Below are 22,198 nucleotides of genomic sequence, written 5' to 3' on the forward strand. Positions count from 1 at the left end.
GTATGAGCAGTTTACCTATCTACTATTGTATTTTTCTGAAGGATGTGTAGGATTAATTGGAGTCTGTAAATTGATCTGTAAATGATTTTGTGATTGTCAGTTTTTTAAAACATAAGATACCAGTATCAAGGTCACGTAGCTAAATGTGGTCAGAAGTTTTAAAACATCTGCTTTGTTAGTAGTATTTGATTCATTACGTGAGGTCCCTGTCTGCTCTGGGCATCTCTTAGCAGTAGGTGCTGCTTTGTTGGTGGACTGTCTCCAGCAGGAAATAGGATATGCTAAAGCAAAATAGCCTTATCACTTTGTAACTTACCTCCCGATTTTGTTTATTGGCAACACAGCCCAGGAGGAAGTGGATCAGTGATACGTTCTTTAAGTTGGGCTTTTTAAGGGGTTATTCAGGTAGGGCTTTACTTATATATAAAAGTCTTAACATATTTTAATATTAATTTTACAGATCCTTCCGCTGAGGAATTGAGAAAGCTAATGATGTTGCATGGAGGGCAATACCATGTGTATTATTCCAGATCTAAAACAACACACATTATTGCCACAAATCTTCCAAATGCCAAAATTAAAGAATTAAAGGGGGAAAAAGTAATTCGGCCGGAATGGATTGTGGAAAGGTAAGTTTAATTTTTAATTAATAAGTTTTAAAAATTGGAATACTTTTATTTATATTATAAACACTTAATCTCACTTACGTTGCCTCTTAAGGGTGAAAAATAACGTCTTAAACAACACTGTTGTACTGTTTAACCTCACATTGATAATTTAGGTAACCTAGTATGTTAGTGTTCTTGCAGCCTCAGCTACCAGGAGTTGGGATGACTCAGGTAAGCAGCAGGAAGCAGTGATGGGAAGGGGTTGGCTAAGCATGGTGTTCATTCAGCAAATGTTTGTACATCTCTGATGGGCTACATCCTTGGGAAATATCAATGAAGCAAACAAAGATCGTTCCCTACCTCTTGGAGCTTATGTTCTATTGAAGAAAACATAATAAAACAATATTCTTAGTATATGAGTAAATTATATCATATGTTAAAACTTAATGCATGCTAAGGGGAGAAAGATCAGGGTATTGTGGACCTGGTGTACTGGGAGAGGGGACAGAGAGGAAGAGCAGTTTGCAGTATTATTAATATCTGTTTTTTGGTTGTTACATTATGGTTCTTCTGTTGTTGGTTTGGAATTGATGTTGTAAATCAGCGGCCATTCATACTAACTCCCTAAATTTAAATATGTCATCTGAACCTTGGTGATGAGCCATAACTTAAGTGATTTGTTTTGAAATGATATATAATATATATGAGTAATTGATAGATTTATTTAAAAGTGAAAATATTAAAATCTCATTTGTAAAAGAAGGCTTAATATTGATATGCTCTGATTAGGTGAGAACTAGGAATAATTTGTGCAAACTGTCTAGCACAGTGCCTGACACATTGTTAGGAGCATAGTATATAAGAAGTTCCTTTGTTATTTTTATTCTATAAATGTTATCAAGTATTAGAAAGTTAATTCCAAAATGTCAAAAGTGCATTTTTAAAAAGTGCATTTGGCTTCTAGAAAACCAAATGTATCTTATAGATTAAGGGTTTTTTAAACCTTGGGGGATTAAGTTGACAGCCCATCTGTGGAACATATTATTGATTCCTTTAGCTGTTCTCTCATGACCTGTCCCTTCTTTACATAGGATCGTTGAACATGGCGTTTAGCTGTGTCTCCCCTTAAAAAAGGAGCTGTGCAGTTTTCAGTGTAAGAAGTTAGCATCATTCCAGAGTTGGGCTATGTGGTGTCATGTACAGACAATTCTGTCATCATGCTAGGGCTAGAATTTGGATCTGAGGATATTAGTCTGACTTTGGAGGGGGTGGGAGAGATCCATAGATAGTAGGAAAGTGCACTGAAAAGGGTACTTGCTAGGTAGAACTTGATTTGCTTAGAAAATAGTAGTTTTCATTATAGCTTTTTTTTTAATACCTGCTCTTCCTTCTTGCCCTGAATACAGCTAGAGAGAGAATACAATCGAAAAAGCAATTTATGGCAGTTATAAGTTTTAAAGTTCACTTGAACAGATTTTATTTCAGTTTGAAGTCAGGCTTAATCATCTGTTTTTAAATAACTGATTATATGGCCGGTTTGCTTCATTTTATATATGAAAAGGCAGAGCTAAGAAGGCTAACTCACCCAAGAATGGCAGGATGCAGAGTCCAGATTTTTCTGGCTCCTAGTTGGGTCTGCTCTTTGCCATTTAATTAAGCTTACTATAGATGAATTGGCCCATGTGGAAATGGGTCAACCTGGGCATCTGTGTTAATATATAAAATAAATGCCCAATGTCTACATGTCCTAGCATGGAATCCTTTTGGGCAGTCACAATACTGTTTTCTTTCATACTCTAATCCCAGTCTTGTTCATCTCTTCTTGGTAGTGTTTTTATGAGATTTTATTATACTTAAAATTTTAAACATTATTTTAGTTATTTAATGGATGGCACATGACATCTTTTCTTTAATTGTTTTCCTGTTTTTAGTTTGAGCAGTTTAAAAAGCAGCTACCACTTCTAAGTGTGGGGGCATAACGTTGCTTTGATTAGAGTTCCCTAATGTCTGTGTTTGTGCCATTAAACCTGAATTAATGTGGGCGTGGTTATAGGGCCACCACTTCTAAGACGCAGGGGAGTCCTTTAATGGAGAATCCTGTGTGTATTAGTTTTAGGTAGATTATTTTACTGAAACCTTTGCCTGGCAGATCTTACACTTTTATATAGTGTATTGTAAATTAGGGATTTTCAAATTTTTGTCATCATCCTTTTCTTCAGACAATTTAATGTTGACATTTGAAGGATAGAATAGTTAATGAGAGGTGCTGTGATTCACCCCACTGCCTCATCAAGCATGACAGTGCCATGGAGCACAGTTTAAAAACACTGTCCTAAAATAAATAAATAAAAAATAAAAATAAAAACACTGTCCTAGTTATTAAAGGCTGATTTTGTTGTTATTCTTCATTTTGTGTTGAGTCTTTTGTAGCAGGGGACCCCCCTCCTATGATTAGGTTCCCACGTGGGTCTCCTGGTAGCAAGAGATGGTGATTGTTGTAGTTCGTGCCAGCTCATGGGGTTCTCCTGGTGGGGGTGACTGCTTCCCAGCCAGATCTGCCCTTTTTAAGCTCCCAAACTATAATGTGTTAGCACATTTGTTAGGTATTTATGATACTCTGGAGAGCTGATACTTCATGTGGGCTAAAATGTTTCTAATTAATTTACTATTAATATTAGAGTGCCTTCATCTCACGATTTTTTTCTTTTCTCTTGTGTTTTTTATCTTGCCTCAATTTATTCTTCATAGAAAATGTGTATGACGCTAGTTTCTGGTATAGATTTGGCTTTTTTTTTTTTTTAATTGGCGTCATTTACATTTTTCTCTCACAGTACTACGGAGTTCTTCTAAAATTATTTTTACTTGGCTAACTAGCCAAGAGACACATTTCAGACTACGCCCAATGACTTCTGGTAATATTGTATCAGAAAGTACACTCTTGGTTTTCAGGTGCTTAAGAATGAATAGTTTACTCTCCGTGTCTGTAAACATTCTGTCTGCTGTAGGAGAAAGGGCAAGAAGTTGTATACATGTTTCCATACCTGTTTTTTTCCTCTCCTGAGATCATAGTGTAGAAACTGGAAATCCTCATCCATTTTAGTTATTCTGGAAATACTTCATATGCGAAATGAGATTTGAGAAAGTCTTAATGCTTCTGTATGAATTGTTTGAGGGTGAATTGTGGTAAATATTAAAGTCATGATGATTAAAATATTTAAACTGTGCATGCAGTTTCGTCGTCCTACTTTCCAGTTATTTTTTCCCCCTCATGTAAGGTTGTTGGCCGTTACCTTTTCAGAGCTCAGATGTGTGTCTTTTCATGGGTAGAATGTCTTATTCTTAAGTGTTTAAGAAAGATTTTATATTGCATTAGAGCCACTAAAACAGAGGGAGAGGAAATAAACTAGGAAAACAGGTGGCTCACTGATGAAAAACTCCATCATTCAGACATTGATTTTTCATGAGGCTTATTTTCCCCAAGTATTAGACTCTTAAATTAGTGTTACTTTTTTGTTTCAGCATCAAAGCTGGACGACTGCTGTCCTGCATTCCCTATCAGCTGTACAGCAAGCAGTCCAACATGCAGAAAGGTCTCAACTTTAATCCTGCGTGCAAAGCTGAGGAACCTGTGCCAGGTCCAAGCAGTGTAGCCAAGCAGCTCAACAACAGGGTGTAAGTTTGTCTCCATTGAGGAAACCATTGCTAAAGCAGTAGTTACAGGCCCTGCTTTGCTGAAGATAGAAACAGACACAAAACCTGGCCCTTCATCTATATTAAATATGTTAAAATTCGTGTGTGCGTGTCTTACCTAAAAATTATTTTTATTGTGAAAGTTTCATAAAATGTAAATTAGAAAGCTTTTCTAATTTTAGATTCCCATGTTAAACTAATGGATCTTAAATTATTAGAAGTAAAATTTCCCATGGATTTTCCTGAAAGTAATTATTTCCATATAAATAATTTGCTGTAGAATGTTGCTTTCTCAAAAACGGAACGAACTGTGCCAGGTATACTTTTGTTGTATGCTATATACGTAATGAAAATGTTTACATTTCTAGGTAGTTTTTGAAAAATTCCAAATTCCTAGCAGGTTTACATATATAAATATTTTTATATCAGTAAAAATTTAGTTGGTGACTCTCGATGTTACAGTTAGAGGTAACTCTAGACTTGAGTCCATGTGGCAGGTTTTAAAAAATATACTGATTAAGCTTTAATTGCAATGATCTTGGGTAAAGTGGTTTCATGATTAATTGGTGTGTTGCCTGCCTTCTCCTTATTTACTAAATTGCTTGCTTTGGGAGTTAGATGTATTTTTTTTAAAGGCCGGGAGTCTAATTAACCTGGGGGGGATCCGATGTCACTACCTTCCATAGTTTTTGTTGTTGTCATTTGTTTTTTAGCTTGAGTTCAATTCTAAGCATATTCACGTGGTTTTCACATTACCTGACACTTTTGATTTTTTTAGTACCATCAATGTGCATAACAAATAATATCAGAAAATCTTTCTGAATGCACAACTTTAGCCCTTTTTCTTACCCAAATTCATAAAAATAGAAAATATGTGGTTTTTTTGAAATTCTTTGTGCCAATTTAGCAAGAATTTACCCTATTAGATTGTACTTTTTAATACATGTACACTTTTGCCTAATTAATGTATATTACCAGTGATATATTTCCACTACAGCTACTTCATGAATATCCATTGTCTAGGCTGAAAAACTACAGTACATAAAGCATGTATATTAGCTTTGTGTTTATTGCCAATATATGCATTTCTGTTGCATATGTTGCTAGTATATGTGGAAAGAATCTCAACTGTTTGTGACACAGAAAACTAGACGTCAGGCTTTTCTGATTTACTTCACTTTTGTTGCTGTCTGTGATCTTTATTTTTTGGTATATTCAATACATTTTTTAAATTCCTTTGAAATTCTTTTATGTGACTTCTTGTTCCCTTGCTTTCTCTTTATCTCAAGGGCCAGACATGTAACAAATTAGGTTTTCTTTCCTTCCTCTTTTAATCATTTCCTGTTGGTCGTCTTTTTCTCTTTCACTGGTGTGATCATCCGTGAGGATTGGACCTAAATCAGAGTTGGCTATCATATTCCATGAGATGGTTCAGCCAGACAGAGCCAACCCAGAAATGGGTGGTAGTGTTTTGCATCTGACTCATGTGTGACTTCTCTGTGTATTCAGACTGTTATTACTAATATATCATGTTGGTATTAGGATGAAGGACTTTAGATTAAACCTGGTAATACTGTGGTAACCTCACCTGTGCCTGGGTACCATGTATCAGGCAATCTCTGGAGCCTGAACTATAATTGGATTAATGGTGTGGGTGTTTCTAAATGGAATGAATTACTGTTCTGTAATTCAGGTTTTTGTATTTGTTACTTAGATAATTTTTATGAATGCAAATAAATTTTGTCTTTATTATAGAGCATTACCAGGCAAACATCTAGAGGAGTCACAGTGTGCATTTAGCGGAACATTTGTCATGGGTCCTTCCTTTATAATCTTGTCATCAAGAAACTTGGTTCAGATTGCCTTGGACCACCCTGGCATCTGAATATGCTTTTCTTTTTTTTTTAAGATTTTATTTATTTATTTGGCAGAGAGGGAGCGCAAGTAGGCAGAGTGGTAGACAGAGGGAGAGGGAGAAGCAGGCTCCCCGATGAACAGAGTCCAACATGGGGCTCCATCCCAGGGCGCTGGGATCCTGACCTAAGCCGAAGGCAGGTGCTCAACCGACTGAGCCACTCAGGTGCCCCATGAATATGCTTTTCTTAGAAGTGAAATGCCATTTCCTCTGTTAATAAGTGAGTGTCCTCATTTTCTAGGTATATTTTTTCCTGAATTACCCATATACATTAACCTGGTTCTTTTTATCTACTCATGTAACAGGTGGCCCCATTAATGGATTAGTACGTATAGTCCGTCAGTCTTCCTGAGTGAAACTAACTGGCCCTAGGATTGTAGCAGTATTGGATTTAACGTGTTGAACATTACATAAAACTTAAACTAGGAATAATCATTCAAATAAAGTTTCTTACCCATTTTTGTGGGAGCTTTTTATATTGAGTCCCATGATTTATTGACTTCCTGGTAAATGGCAGACACTATGCTTCAAACTGGATATTTAGAGATTACAGGTTCCATTTAATTTTTAGTGGGACAAATAATTGAAAATAGTTTTTATTTCTCTTCAATCTGAGATTCCATTGTATTTCTTCTTTGGGAGTGCTTCAAGTTTGAAAAAAAAAAAAAAACCCTACAAGACTGTTTATGTTCTAGAATTTTCCTAGTTACCTTGCTACTTTGATTTAGCTGAGAATTATCTTTTGTTGGGAGACAAAGAATATAAAATTTATGGCTTACTTTTTCAGAGAAATACTGACGTATATCTCTCTAAGACCATGTTTACATTAAAAATTGTTTTAGCCTGAAAGTCACACATTAATTGAAATTAAATCTTCTTTCCTGCTATAGAAATCACATAATTAAGAAGGTTGAGACAGAAAATGAAGTCAAAGTCAATGGAGTGAATAGTTGGAATGAAGAAGATGCAAATAATTTTAGTTTTACCGAGCTGGAGCAGATCTTTCCAGGAAGGAAACAAAACGGAATTCCGCATCACAGAGACAGCGCTGCCATTTTTAATGGACACACTCCTAGCTCTAATGGTGCCTTAAAGACGCAGGATTGCTTGGTGCCCTTGGGCCACAGTGTTGCCAGCAGGCTTTCTCCAGACTTTGCCCAGGAGGAGGAGCAGGCTGAGAAGAGCAGCACTGACTTCAGAGACTGCGTTGTGCAGCAGTCGCCACAAAGCACTAGAAACACAGATGCCATGCGGAATCCACACAGAACTAACTCCTTCTCCTTGTCACCTTTGCACAGTAACACTAAAATAAACGGTGCTCACCACTCCGCTGTTCAGGGGCCTTCAAGCACAAAAAGCACTTCTTCAGTACCTACTCTTAGCAAGGCAGCACCTTCAGTGCCATCCAAACCCTCAGATTGCAATTTTATTTCAGACTTCTATTCCCGCTCAAGACTGCATCACATATCAATGTGGAAGTGTGAATTGACTGAATTTGTCAATACCCTACAGAGACAAAGTAGTGGTATCTTTCCAGGAAGGGAAAAGTTAAAAAAAATGAAAACAGGCAGGTCTGCACTTGTTGTAACTGACACAGGTAGATACTTACTAAAATTGTTTTCTTAAGAAACAATCATGCTTGACCATTTTGTTCTTCAGCTGTCATTGGTATTCTGATCAATACTAAGCTCTCATAATAGAAGAGTACAGAGAAAAAACAAGCGTGGTAAAAATGTTCAGATTTGGGGAACCTGGGGAGCATGTACAGGGATTCTTTATTTCAAAATAAAACTTAGTTAAAACCTGAAAAAAAAAATGCTATGCTTGTTACAGCAAGCATAGCGGATTATAGAAAGCTTTCTTATTTATTAAAGTATTTTTTTATAAATTTAGATTTAAATGCGGCTAACAATATTTTTAGATAATCTAAACAGTAACAAAGTTGAGATTCTGAGCATTCTTTCCTCATGTAGACCTTGTCAGTTGTTGGGAAGTTTTGAACTGTGTAAAATATTATGTGTGTTATATTCAGTGCATAAACTCCTGTAAGAATAAATTGGCTTGGCAAGAGTAACTGTTAATTCCAGAAGCTGACATCTTAATGATTTTTAAATTATTAAATAACTGACATAATAGCTATTGTAATTATAGTGGTAAACTTGTAGTGAGAGTAAGTATTTTCACATAAAAGTAGATGGGTTAATTGTGTTTTGTTTTTTAATACTTTTCTTGTCTTCAAAAGCAAACAAAACCAACAATTACCCGCTATATTTCTGTGCAGTCATTATCGATTAGTATCTGCTTTGAGGTTTGTGATGCTTTTTACGGAATGTATGGTTTTGTTTCGTTTTTTGGAGAGAGATCTCAAATTATCTAATACTACCCTTCAACTTAATAGCTGTGGAAACTGAGGTACAGAGGGAAGCTCATGGTTCTGTCCTAGAAAGTGCTAGATCTTCTCCATGTGGGTTTTTTTCTGTTATGTTTTGTTGTGTTTGATGTATTCCTAAATGCTTTCTGTTACTTAGGAAACATTTCAGAATAATGTAATAGCTATTAGATTATCCATACATCATCCTTGGCCTTAAATGGTAAAGGTCGTTTAATTTTGAAAGCTTCAAAGAACTATTACAAATTAGTTTCATGAATGGGAATAAAATGCTGAATTTCTATATTGTATGAAAGCATTCAGTAGGTATATGGTATACGCATTCTGTACTACTTGAATGTTTAAAGCAGTTATTTTGGGTTGTTTGCATTATGTTTCTATAATACTTCTATACAGCAGAATTATGATTGTTAAGATTTATAAATCATTTCTTGAGATAATATAGAGGGTAGCAAGGAAGTGCATGGCTTTGAAGTTCAATAATTTACCCTGAATCCGAATCCTGGCTCTGCTACTCTGACCCTGCAGGACCATGGGCCAGTTAGTTCACCTCTCTGGGTCTCAGTTTCCTCTTCAGGGTGGAGCGGTAGGCAGTCCATGATGCTCACCTCATGGGCTTCTGAGCTTAGGGAAGATAACACGAACAAAGGCTCGGTGCCTGGCATGTAGTGAGAACTTGGTAAATGCTTTCACAGTCACAATTTGGTAAATGGAGTAGTCTGAACCTTTGGGGAGTAAAAATGTAAGTTTTGGGAAACCTGTCATGAAGACCTACCTTCAGTACTGGTATTCTTTATCAGCAGAAAACTCCTTTATGAGATTAGTAGAACTTTTTATAAGCTCAGGGTTCTTATTTCCAAGACTTGTGTAACTTGGACAAGGACCAGGGAAAAGGGCTAAGGATGAAACTGATAAAGAGGAAAGCTCTTGTTGTGGCTGGATTGGTTAAAATAGCCCTGATAAATCAAAATATGTAGCTTAGGGTAATTAGAAGGCAGAGTCCTTAGGAGAGGATACTCAGCTTTGTCTTCTTGAAAGTGGCATATATGCTTCAGAGCTGATTTTTGATAGTGTTTAATGGTCTAAGGAGGAAAGTTCATATACATTTATATATATACAGATTTATATGTAGATTTTTGTTTTATAGACTTTTCTAAATATATCTAGGGCAACAGTACAATGGCTTGAGGGCTCAAGTCACACTGCCTGCGGTTGATTACCAGCTCAGCCTCTTCTTACTGGCTGCATAATATAATTATTAACATAATATTAATCTGTAAAATGGGCATAAGATTACTTACATTGTTGTGAGAATTTAAATACACATTAACCTCTTATAGCAGTGCTTGACACCTACCCAACAATAACAGTAGCAATTTTTACTGGTTTTTTTTTTGAATGTTTGTAGACTGCATGGAATCCTGATCATTTAAAGTTACTTAGCTCCATGTAACTAAATATATGAAAACACCTTTATACATTTTAATAAAATCTTTGGCACACAGAAATAACCTTAAGATAAGCATTTAGATATAAAGACTTAATTAGGATATAGATTAGGAAAACATGGTATCTTCATAATTGATTTCAAATTCTGCTTGGAAACTAAATGTGTGTCTTTGGATTACTTTTAGAGCCAAAGAAATTGAAATTGAACGTGTCTTGAGGTGGTTAGAAATGGTCTGTAATAGATTCTGTATTTTTTTTTTTTTTTGAGACTTCATTCTACTTATAGGCACTTAAAAATAGAGTTTCTAAAATTAAATAGACCTGATTTTTTTAAATATTAAAAAGTAGTTTGGGGTTTGAATGTTCTCTTTTTCCTTCTAGGAAATATGTCAGTATTGAGCTCACCCAGGCATCAGAGCTGTATAATGCATGTTGATATGGACTGCTTCTTTGTATCAGTGGGTATACGAAATAGACCAGATCTCAAAGGTCTGTATTTTTGTTTATATTTTAAGAAAATTGATAATATTGTTATATGTTCTAAAGGATCTAAAAATCTTCTTTGAGAAATATTTATTCTAATTTTCCTTGGCAAAATAAATTCCTGCTTCCATGTTTTCTGGACTCCATTATCAAGAAAGATAAAGGGAAGTTAGAAATGCTTTTTTCTCCCTAAAGAGGTCAGGTCTTTAGGGAAGAATACTCCTCTTCACCTGAAGGATCTGTCATCTAAGACTAATAGAGACTGGTATTGGGCATTTTCTATATTTTTATATATTTACTCTTACTTTGTTGTTAAATGGAAATTTTGTGGTAGCGTATGTCTGCAACTTGGGTCACTGCGCTTTCTCTCTCTTGAATAAATAACTCGATTAACTGTCCTGATGCTACTGCACATTCCAGCCTTTTGGTTAGAGAATAATTTTGCGTTATTGAATATTGCTAAGATACGCTGTCATCTTTGTTTTAATGGACTTTCAGGTATTTGTGAGCTAGCAGTACTTTTAAAAAGTTATTCTGGGTTTTTCAGTAGTTCTCTCTGTGCTTGAGAGACGTTAACTATTAGCATTTTCTTCTGAGAGTCTGTTTTTCCTTTAAGGAGAGCACAGGAGCTGCTGGGTTAGTACTGGGGCTTTGTTTCTGTCACCAGTAGCTACTGCTTCAGCTTTGAAAGGAGTTTGGAATGTTAAAGCATTGGGTTTAGCCTGACGAGTCACTCTGATACATAATTTTTTTTTTAAAGATTTTATTTATTTATGTGACAGACAGCCAGCGAGAGAGGGAACACAAGCAGGGGGAGTGGGAGAGGAAGAAGCAGGCTCATAGCGGAGGAGCCTGATGTGGGGCTCGATCCCAGAATGCCGGGATCACGCCCTGAGCCAAAGGCAGCCGCCTAACGACTGAGCTACCCAGGCACCCCCATAATTTTTTTTTTTTAATTCTCACAACGAGTGCATTCAGTAACATATACGTGAATTATCCCTGCTATTACTTCAAAAGTTAACAGTTCTCTTGTAATTTAATGCACACACAAAGAAATGGTACATGAGAGATTTTATAACTGAACCCAAAACCGAGAAACTATATTTCACATTTGATTATGTAGTAGGTCAGATTGTGGTTCCTCTGCATATACATTTGTTTCTCTTGCTGAAAAATTGGAAGATTAGTTTGGATGTTGCCTTACTTTTCTGATACGAGAAATATAAAACAGCTAGATACAGTTGGTTTTTCTTTCCTCTCCGACCCCTCTAATTCGAATCTAGGATCAGACTTGACTTGCAAGAAACCAAACAAAAACAATGGGAAGCAAAGTGATAGCATTGCTTTTAAGTTGAATAAATGTATCAAAGTTGTCATAAGTAGTTTTCTTTTAGGGGGGTGTTGGGAAACTTAGATGATCTTTGCATGGCAATTGATAGTTTTCAAAGATGTGAGCTCCTTTATGGATTAATGCCTCAAGAAAGCTAAAGAAAAAAATGTCGTGTTTTTTAAATCTTGTGGAGAATTTTCCTTTACATGTTGTCAGTGTCATTAACATTCCTGTACCTAGATTTAAAAATAATTTTTTTCTTTTCCTCACAGGAAAGCCAGTGGCTGTTACAAGTAACAGAGGCACAGGAAGGGCACCTTTACGTCCTGGTGCTAACCCCCAGCTGGAGTGGCAGTATTACCAGAATAAAGTCCTGAAAGGCAGAGCAGGTACAAACGAGCTCTCTTTGAAGTCCCAGTGCTCCTGTTGAAGACGTCTGGATTTTGCTGCTGGTATTCTTGTTACAGAAATGAAAGAGTTGAAATAATTAGCTTTTTCATTCAGGGTTTTAAAGGTGTCAGTGACATCTTAAAGCAAAATCTGTATGCAGTACAAATGACTGATTCATAGTCCTGCTTTGTTGAGTGGATGATATTTTCCTGGGACAGAGAGTGAAGAATGTTTTTTAAGGTGTGATTAGTTCGCTTTGCATACATTTAGATTGAGGATGAAAATAAAATCCTGGATATAACTTCGTGGGAGCCTCTAGACCAGAGAGTTAATTAGTCGTTGTTTGGTCACTGATGACAGTAAAGATACTAAAGTTCATGTTGCTAAAGATTTGTATGAGGCAGTGGAGTAAGAAGCAGTAGGACTTTATTTATTGGAATAAGAAGATGAATACCAGAACTCATTTCCCATGTCTTTGCTAAACCTGCTTCAACATTTTCTTGCCTCGCTGGTCTTTGAATTTTTGTTATTAATAAATAAAAATCATAGCTTAGACTATTCACAATATTAAGATTTTTATATCTCTTTTTCCCCCTGAGTAAATTCCCTGAGAAATAGTTTCTTAGAAATTAAATTCTTTGTCATTGATCAGTTTCCTCATGGATGTCTGCAAAGCCAAAATTTTTTTTAAATTAGTTTTCTGGAGAAATACCAATCAGAAAGTAGTCAGAAATTAGGTACGCAATGGAATGGAAGGCAAGCAGTTAAATTTCATCCTGATTTTTCTGGTTCCTAGTTTTTATTATGAAAAGTTGGGATTATTTTTAAAACGATCTCATTGAAGTTAAGGCAAAAGGAAAGCCACTGGACATTTCTGAGGACCTTTTTTGGGATTACAGTCTTTTTGTTGGCTGTGATTATCTGTTTCCATGGTATGAGTACAAAACAGTGATGATAGATATGTCTTGGTGCTTCATGTGTATCTGTATTTTCCAGATTTCCTAAAGCTTTTTTTGGTTTTTAAATCTTTTAAGAGATTTTTGAGAGTCTAGCATTTTGTGTGTCATGAGTAGGTCTTGGGGTAGCCAGTATTGAGCTCGTTAACATTTAGTTGTGTTATGGTATGTGACAATATGGGTAGTTTCTGAAGTATTGGTTGTATGGTTTTGTGGTAGGTTGGTTTTTCTTTCTGTATTTTCTATGTGGCATTAAAAGATGAAATCTTAGGTTCTAGAAAACAAATAAGTAGCTTAAGGAAATGCATAATACTTGTTACCTATTGGGCACTCAGTAAAAACCTCACTGAAAGAACATTGAAAGAAGGAAAAATACCTTGGACACATAGCATTCGGTAATGTCGGTCAGTTACCCAGCGCTCAGTTCCTCCAGGTGCGTGGAACCTTGCGTTTGTCTCTCACGTCTGTAGTTCAGCAGTCTCCGTCCAGAAGTTGGGCCTTGGCAAGCACACATTCCTTAGGAGTAGCAGAGAACGAGTTCTCTTTCGTCTTTCCTTCCTTCACAAGTGATCTGACCATACGCAGTTTATTAACAGAATACAGGCATTGGTGACTTTTAATTATCTTCATCTAGCCAGTGGATTTTCATAACATTGTAATGACCTTTTATAATTCACATCCCCTCCACCTCTAAATGTGGGTGGTGAGTTAGAAGGTAAATATTAGGAGAAATATTGAAAATTCACTTGCCATTGAAAACTGTCAAAAATAGATGTTTCTGTCACTGGAAAAGGTGAATATGATACTTTGCATTTTATATTCTTTCTTTAACTTAATATCATTCACTTTTATTTCCTAAGCCTTTGACCCATTAGGAGCTTACCAAAAATATTTATAACATAAAATGGACAGATTGTCCTTTATTATAAAGTTTGGTTGCTGCTAGCCTTGTACTTAGAACTTGTTTTTTCAATGCCTTTGTTCTTCTTTCCTTGTTATTCCCTGCTCTTTCTTTCTCTGGGTCCTTATCAGTCATGACACCAAATTTTAAAATATCGAGGATCAATTTAGGAACTAGAACTTTTGGCTTCTGCACACTAGCTTTAAAAAAAATTTCAGTTCTGATGTTTTGGCTTGTATGTCTAAGCAAAGTATTAGAACAGATAGCATCTTCAGGCCTTTATAGGTAGAAACTCTAGTTTCTTATTCGTCATATTCAAAAACTCTTTGTCTAAACGGACCACTGTAAGCAGGGGCTCTCCATCCATGACTTCCTTTGGAAGCTGCTTCCTGAGCCATACTCAGCAGTGACGCTTCTCATTGATGGCCTCATTATTTGGAATCCATTTATACTCAAGATTTTGTGGTTGGGGCCTTTACCTCTTCCTGGATTCCAGGATGCAGATGTTTTCTTATCCCTTCGACAACTTCAGTGTTCGCTCTAAAGAACAACAGTTTTTAAAATCGTGTTAGTTATAGATTTATTCTCAGCGATTTCTTTTTCACAGACTTGGGTCCTGGCTTCTGATTTCTCCAACCGTTCCTCCACATTCTCCATGTGCCCGTCTAGTTTGTCAAGTTTTGATGAGCAGTTCTCTACTTTGCCCTCCAGTGAGGACAGTGTGTCCCTGAATTTCCCTGAGTCTCCCTTGAAGCAACTCACTGCGCTCGTGGAGGGATCCACGCATTCTGCTGCACTGTGGAAAAGGTCAGCCAGCCCAGTGAAGAGAAACACGAGGTGGTGCCTCTCAGGCAGGGCATTGGGAGCCCAGGGACCGCAGACACTGATCTCACCTCAAGCATGGTTTTTCTGTAATTTTCAAGACAAGTATCATAGATTATTTGACTAGACCTTCACATGTTAAGTCCCCTAGCTCCCGAGCTTTGAAGGCATAAGGTCATGGTTATACCTGTGAAAGGCAGCTGGTTTGTGGCTCTTCAAGCTTCAACTCTCTTTGGTGTTGTTTGGTTTAGTAGCAACCTCTCTTGAACTGTGATACTGACAATCCTGAAATTCTTGCAGATTTTCAGCTTAGAATAATGGACTATGAAAGCGGATATTTAGCCTTCTAAGATGCTTCAGGAAAATGGGGAAGTCTGCATTCTGTTTTTAATTTTTCATGGTATAGCATATGTTTATCATAATATATCAGGAATCATGGCTCAAATTATATACTCTGCTGTTTTAATTTTTGGGATTTGAGCCCATTAAGATACCCGTCCTTTACAGGTTGATTTGCATTTATGCTTGGCTGTATGGGTGCCGGAATCCAAAAATGCATATATGGGTTGCATAGCTGGGTAAAAGGTGTTGACAATTTCTGGAGTCAAACCAGGAAGAGTTGTTTCAGCCCATAAAGCTAGACACTTTGCCATGTGTTTCTGGCGGTGCTCTAACTTGGCTGATTTCTCATGCAACGTTATGTCTCTGAAATAAGCAGAAAAGAAATACTGGGTTTGCTAGTTACATATTGTTAGAATGTACTCAAAATAGGTTTGTCTAGAATTAATTGAAATGGTATATCTTGGCCTCTTTTACTAACTAATGGCATTTTTGTTCATAGTATTAGAACGATGGCTGAGATTGTGTTTTAAGATGTTTTTAAAGCATATTCTTGGAACGTAGTAATATCCCAAGAGACCAAGAACTGAAGTTGTGTTTTAATCTTTCTCAATTGCTAGTGAAGCTAAAGGTGGTAAAGGAAGTAAAGTGGCATGCAGTCAGTGCTCTCTAGATATGTGCTTTTATAATCTTGAGTGAAGCTGTGAATTTGGCTTGGATTTTAAATTCTAGCGAGCGGTACTATTTAGGCTAGAGTTGTTTTCTGTAAAGCAGTTAGTATTCTGATCACACTTGAATGTTTTTTATTCACCGTGCGTTGTTAAACCATTAAGTAGAATTTACTGGAAGGGGGGCAGTGTTGTGAAGCTTTTTTACCTGATGTGTGTTCAAAAGAAAAATCTTAAATTTAGGATGAAACCTCTTTCTGGTATGTGACCTACTGAATTGTTTGATCGAATGACTTGTAGGAAATTGGTGTTTGTTGAGCGTGGTATTAAGTAGATTACAGTTTTGCAGGTAGTTTATTTAGGAAACAGCAGAGAACATTCAGAGAAATGTATATTTTCCATTAACTGTTTCCCATTACAGGGAGCTGTATAATCCTTTCAAGAATATAGGAGGGGATTCATCTTCCTGATAACCTTTCATCCTTTTTCATCTCAAGAGACTGTTAAAGGGATAGTTTATATTTACCTTTTGATATATTTTGTAAAAGAAAAAAAAGAGAGAGAAAGAAAGAAAAAGAAAAGAAAAAAACCCCAAACCTTTACCAAAACAGAACACTTTGCATTTATTATATGTTTTTGTCTGGCCGCTGGTGGAGTATATAATGAAAGCAAACCATTTTAGAGCTGTAGGTTTTCTTTTATTAAGAAGACCAGTACCAATGGATATAACTGTATTTGGAATTTATTAAACATTTGTATATGAAAGGAATGGAAAATATATTTCTTGAATGAAAGTTAAGGAGAGTGAGTTTTTGATGTATAATCATTAAATTTTATTATTTTTAAAGCAGAGATACCAGATGCATCACTGTGGGAGAACCAGGACTCTGCACAAGCAAACGGGATTGACTCTGTTTTGTCAAAGGCTGAAATTGCCTCTTGTAGTTATGAAGCCAGGTATGTGGAAATTAAGTGTGTTGTAATCCTTAAAAATAATTTGCTTAATCATTTTTACAGACTCTTGAAGTGGATTCAGATGTGCCAGTCAGACCTGTGTTACACACATGTTATGGGAAGAAATATTTCAGGGCTTAATCCCTTCAACTCTTTTTTCCTTTCACAAATGCTAGATAACTTTAAATAAATACTTTAGTTTCCTGATGAATCAGTAGGTCCGGTCTGACAGTAGCAACCAGAAGAAGTTGGACTTTGTCTTTTATTTTTTTTTTTAAGATTTTATTTTTTTATCTGAGAGAGAGAACACAAGCAAGGGGAAGGGCAAAGGGGAGGGAGAAGCAGACTCCCTACTGAGCAAGGGAGCCTGGTGTGGGGCTTGATCACAGAACTTCAGGATCATGACCTGAGCTGAAGGCAGGCACTTAACCGATTGAGCCACACATGCGCCCCATGGACATTGTCATTTTTTTAAAACCATTGTCTTTTGAAGCATAGAATTAAAGAGTTAGATATATTTTTAAATTTTTTGAAGATTTTGTTTATTCATTTGAGAGAGAGTTTGAGGAGAGGGGCAGAGCGGGAAGGAGAGAAAGGGAAAGGATCCCAAGCAGATTGCACACTGAGCATGGAGCCCAACGTGGGGCTTGATCCCGCGACATGAACCGAAACCAAGAGTTGGACGCTCAACTGAGGGAGCCACCCAGGCTCCCCGAAGAATTAGATATTTTTTAATGGGAGAGGGCCTTAATGTTCTTCTGATATAATCATTCTTTTTTGTAGCTAAGAAAAATGCCTTGTAATTTAAAACTAACACTTAGTATTTTCTTCAAAATAATGTTAAAACTTGATCACCTGTTAAATTACAAGTAAATAATTCCATATTGGCATACCCAGTTATCTCCTCACTTAAAATTGTAGAGTGTTGTCAACTCACTAGTAGCAACTTTGTAGATCTTTATCTTACTCTAAGCTTAACTCTCATTACAATGGGCTGTTTCAGTACAAGAAACAGACATATGTATGTGTTCCTCATACTTAAAAAAATCAATCATTTAAAAATAATTGTAATAGTTGTAAAACTAGAGGGAGTAGTAATGAACTGATTAATTCAAAAGAACAATCTTTATTTTTCTTTCTTGAAAACTGAACAGATGTTTTTACCTTTATAACACAGCGCAAGCATTTACACATTGTTAACAAGTATAAAAGTAATAATAAGCAGTCCTCTACCAGTTATATTTTTCAGTCTTTTTTATTTATGGCTTTGTCATTCATAACTTGTTATTGAGATATAACTGACAATACAACATTACATTAGTTTCAGGTGTACATCATAATGATTTGATATCTGATTAAAAGTTGGGATTGTTCAAGTGAGTCTAATAAGAACAAAAAATATTTCAACATCATCTAACTGAAATAGTTTAAAATCTTGCCGATTATTTTATTTAAAAGATATTTAAGAAAATTTTATAAACGTGCATAATTATAAAATATTTACTTTCCTTTTATGACATGTGAAACTCTTACTCCTAGACTAATTTTTGCCTTTCTTATTGACAATTTTATGTTTTAACCTTTCTCATTGTTAGTTGATAATGTAGCCCAAGAGTTGAAAACTTCAATAAAAATGATAAGTCAAATACTGATACATTCTGGATTATTGTATTTTTATTAGCCCAGGCAGTTTAGAGCTGATTTTGTGTTGTGCTCAGTAAGGCTAGTCTTTTTCCCCATGGAGTTATTGTGTGACATGTGTGTCTGGTGGCTGGACAGTTGTGGTCATATCTGGAGGGCGTGGTGAAGCTCAGGAATGCTCTGTCAGTGTTTGAGTTTTGCTCAACTGGTGGTGAAGTGAACCCCCCCCCCCCACTGGGTACGGCCCGAAGGGTGTCCCTTCTCATTCAGCACCCCCAAGCTGAGTGCTGGCCGGCGGGTTGGGGGAGGGGCGCAGGGATAGCACGTCTGCCTCAAGGGTAAAAGTACTTTCTGTTACTGAAGGCTTTGGACTCAAGTAGCCACAGCTGTGTCGGGGCTCTAGGCTTCTTTTGGTGTTTGGCTGTTGCATTCGTACTGCGTCAGAGATAGTGATTGTTGAGGCGAATGTATTGCAGAATAATGGGGTGACAATATGTAGGCCAGATACTGTGCAGCAAGCCACTTAGGTGGTGATTGTTTTAAGGAGATACATAAAGGGATGAAAATGAATTTGAGTGAAAGTTGGAAAAAAAGCCCATACAACCCACAGCAATGGCGTTTTGTTTCTTAATTGTGATTTTCATTTTGTAGAAACCTGTTGATAATGAAAGTCTCTAGAAAATAATTCTCAGATACCCCGTTCTTGTGGCTGTCCCATAATTATATTTTCTTTAGGTGAGAAGATTTTTAAAAATATGTATATTCACAATTGCATCAGAGAAATGTTTCTGGGGTTGGAGTGGGGACTAGATTGTGGGGACGGTCATCCCAGTTTTATGCATTGATGAGTTTCCAATACACAGACTAATAATGGGTCCGCAAAGGGTGGCGGGTGCACATGAGATGGTAGAAATCATGGAAAGATAGGATGTATATACAAAGGCTAGAATATGCATTACTGTTAGCTCTATTCATCAGAAAGAGCAAGCTTTATACATAATAAGTGAGAAGGTAGATACGCGGATGAATATGTAATGATATACAGATACCCTCGAAACATTTATTTTTTAAGATCAAATCATATTTAAATGATTTCGTAAGGACGCTTTACTGTTTTTAGTGATACGGATACCTATTAACATATCGAATGGGCAGTGACCTGCATGTGCAGTGTAAGCCTGCGGGTAATCGCTTTCTGCAGCTCGCACTGACGAAGTGTTGGTAGTTTGTCCTGCATGGGACCTAGTTGACAGGAACAGATAAGTCACTGTAGCAAAATCACTTCTGACTGTTGTGTATTTGCCTTTTCGCGTTTATTTTCTATGAAACAAATCCAGTTTCCCGACTACCAACTCAGAGTGTTTTGCTTCCCTTAGTTATGGGAAATCTCTTCGTTTTCCTTTTTTGTTTGTAATTTCCTTATGGTGTCTGGTGGCTTCTAAACATCTCTATCCAAGCTGTATATGTGCACAAGTACATAAGTAGATGTATTATGTTTTGCTAAGAAATGTGTCCCTGAAAATTTCTGAATAAGTGAAAAATATGAAAATGAAATTATTGTAAATATAAGAATATGGTATTTATAGAATTATGTAACACATTTTTCAAAAGATGAATACCTTTAATTTGTAAGCTTAGCTTTTGCATGCTGAACCTATATATCGAGCATTATTGAAAATGTATTAAATTGTATATAATTCTATATAGACTTAAACTATTCTATATGTACTTCTCTGCCTTACAAAATAAGGCCCATTGACTATAATCTGTCCTTTGCTGAATGAGTGCAGGGTTGTCCTTGTGAATATCATGGATTCTGTTTTGTTCACATCTTTTACCTACCACCTTGCAGAATGCCCGAGACATAAATTTTTCTTGAATGAGTGAAAAAATTTTCTTCACTGTGCTGTTTGTCGGTTGTCACTTTCTTTCCTGTCGCTTTTCCTTCCTATTAGATATTTCTCATCTACTGGGAGCTTTGCAATCGGATAATTTATTACTGTTTCCGTGTCCATAAGAAATGCATATGATTTTGCCTTTACCTCTGAGTAACTTGGAGGATTCTTTTCCTTCTTGGCTCTCAGTGGTGGTCTGAGATGGGGAAGATGCCAGAGACCTCTGAGTAGTTGGAGCTTAGTATTTGTGTATTGTTTCTCCAAACAGGGTATACACCGCCATACTAAGTAAGCACTTCGTAAATATTTATTGAATGAATGTATAGAATAGCTATTTGGTGTATTTACATAGGAGTATGTAATCTGGTGAAACAGTGCTTATTATTTCGCTTGTGTTTTTACTTTAAAGTATTTTTTTTCTTGATTGCAGAGTAGTCAAATGGAATTTTACTAATTATGTATAATTCCATGATTTTAGTTTTGTGCTGAATGCTCCAAATATCAAAGGTAATGTGGGGCATTGAGACACGCAAAAGATTTAAAATTTACCATTTTCAATTAGGTCCCTCAAAGTTCTGGAACCCTGGCTCCTGCCCAGAGTGATGTCCTACCATATACAATGCTGTTGGCATCTCAACCACTGTGGAGCCACTTCAGGAGCATGGAATTGGTCAATTGGGAATTGGGTGGTAATAGGATGAGTACATTTTGTCTGTTTGTCACATAGCACTGTTTTGTGTAGTTCTTTCGTTTATATTCTTTGTCTTTGGGGGATGAACCCTGGCCAAACCGTGCCATGTGTTAGGGGAAGAAAACCTCTTTTTGACAGCACATTCCTGCTCTGTGGTGGTTGTGGTATCACCAGCATATGGCATGCTGGCATCTCTGCAAAGGGGCCAGAGGTCTGAGTCTTAGGAGAAATCTTCAGATACAGACAAGAGCCAAACCTGGTCTTTTAATAACATTTTGGCACATCTACACATGTCATTTACACTAATCAGACCATTGTGCAATTTTGCTTTGGGGGGAAATCGAACTTGTCAGTTTTCTTAATGCTTGTTGTTTATCCCTAATGAGAATTGAGTTAAGTGAAAATTATGTATTAGTGGCATGGGGAGATACTGTCAACACTTGATATTTGATTAAGCATTTGAAAGCTATTCCTAGTATAACCTCTGTTGTGTTTTATTCTTTCTCTAGACAAGTTGGCATCAGGAATGGAATGTTTTTTGGGCAAGCTAAACAACTTTGTCCCAGTCTTCAAGCTGTTCCGTATGATTTTCATGCATATAAGGAAGTTGCACGAACAATGTATGAAACACTGGCAAGGTACAGTGAACGCTGCGGCCACTTCCACGGCTCCTCTTTTACTTCTTTTATCTAATAGTGAAGAGGGTCTGGTGTTCTTTAGGGTGTCAGAGCCACTTTTGCTGGACACTTCTCTCTTTCAGGAGCCCTTTCCTCGGCCAATCCAGTAATCAGTAGCTCAGTCTTAAGGGACATGTTGGCACTGCTCAGACTGTTCCGATGCTCCCTGATGTGTGGAAATGGGTTCTCTTCTTGTACAGCTTCCACTCCGCGGCTCTCGTTTTCTTCCTCTGGAACTGGCCAGACGAAGGATTGGCATTTTTTAATCTGGTTATTTTCTTTTATTACATTTGAATTATAGTTTTGTTTATAATTAGAATTGATGAGTTAACGAGTAGAGACTCTAAAACCATTTATCTTCTAAAATGATTAGGTATGCCAAAAGTTAGTTTTTATAAAA

At 36.6% G+C, this 22,198-nt stretch overlaps 1 protein-coding gene across 9 annotated transcripts in view; it reads left to right on the forward strand.

Moving 5' to 3' along the window:
• REV1 (REV1 DNA directed polymerase) overlaps positions 1-22,198 on the forward strand; it is a 92,293-nt gene that overhangs the window by 47,658 nt on the left and 22,437 nt on the right. For 5 of the 9 annotated variants that reach the window (XM_045771649.2, XM_045771648.2, XM_045771653.2 and 2 more), the window contains 7 exons: positions 461-629; positions 4,128-4,280; positions 7,104-7,810; positions 10,433-10,540; positions 12,137-12,253; positions 16,789-16,897; positions 21,631-21,759. In XM_045771649.2, the coding sequence (XP_045627605.2) occupies positions 461-629; positions 4,128-4,280; positions 7,104-7,810; positions 10,433-10,540; positions 12,137-12,253; positions 16,789-16,897; positions 21,631-21,759 (1,492 nt within the window). Of the gene's footprint in view, positions 1-460; positions 630-4,127; positions 4,281-7,103; positions 7,811-10,432; positions 10,541-12,136; positions 12,254-14,737; positions 14,919-16,788; positions 16,898-20,998; positions 21,120-21,630; positions 21,760-22,198 lie in introns of those variants that run through there. The other 4 variants (XM_045771650.2, XM_045771656.2, XM_045771657.2 and 1 more) reach the window with 4 other exon arrangements.

Source organism: Ursus americanus, chromosome 7 (assembly GCF_024610735.1).
Source record: "Ursus americanus isolate L20-20 chromosome 7, mUrsAme1.1.p, whole genome shotgun sequence".
Taxonomy (NCBI): domain Eukaryota; kingdom Metazoa; phylum Chordata; class Mammalia; order Carnivora; family Ursidae; genus Ursus; species Ursus americanus.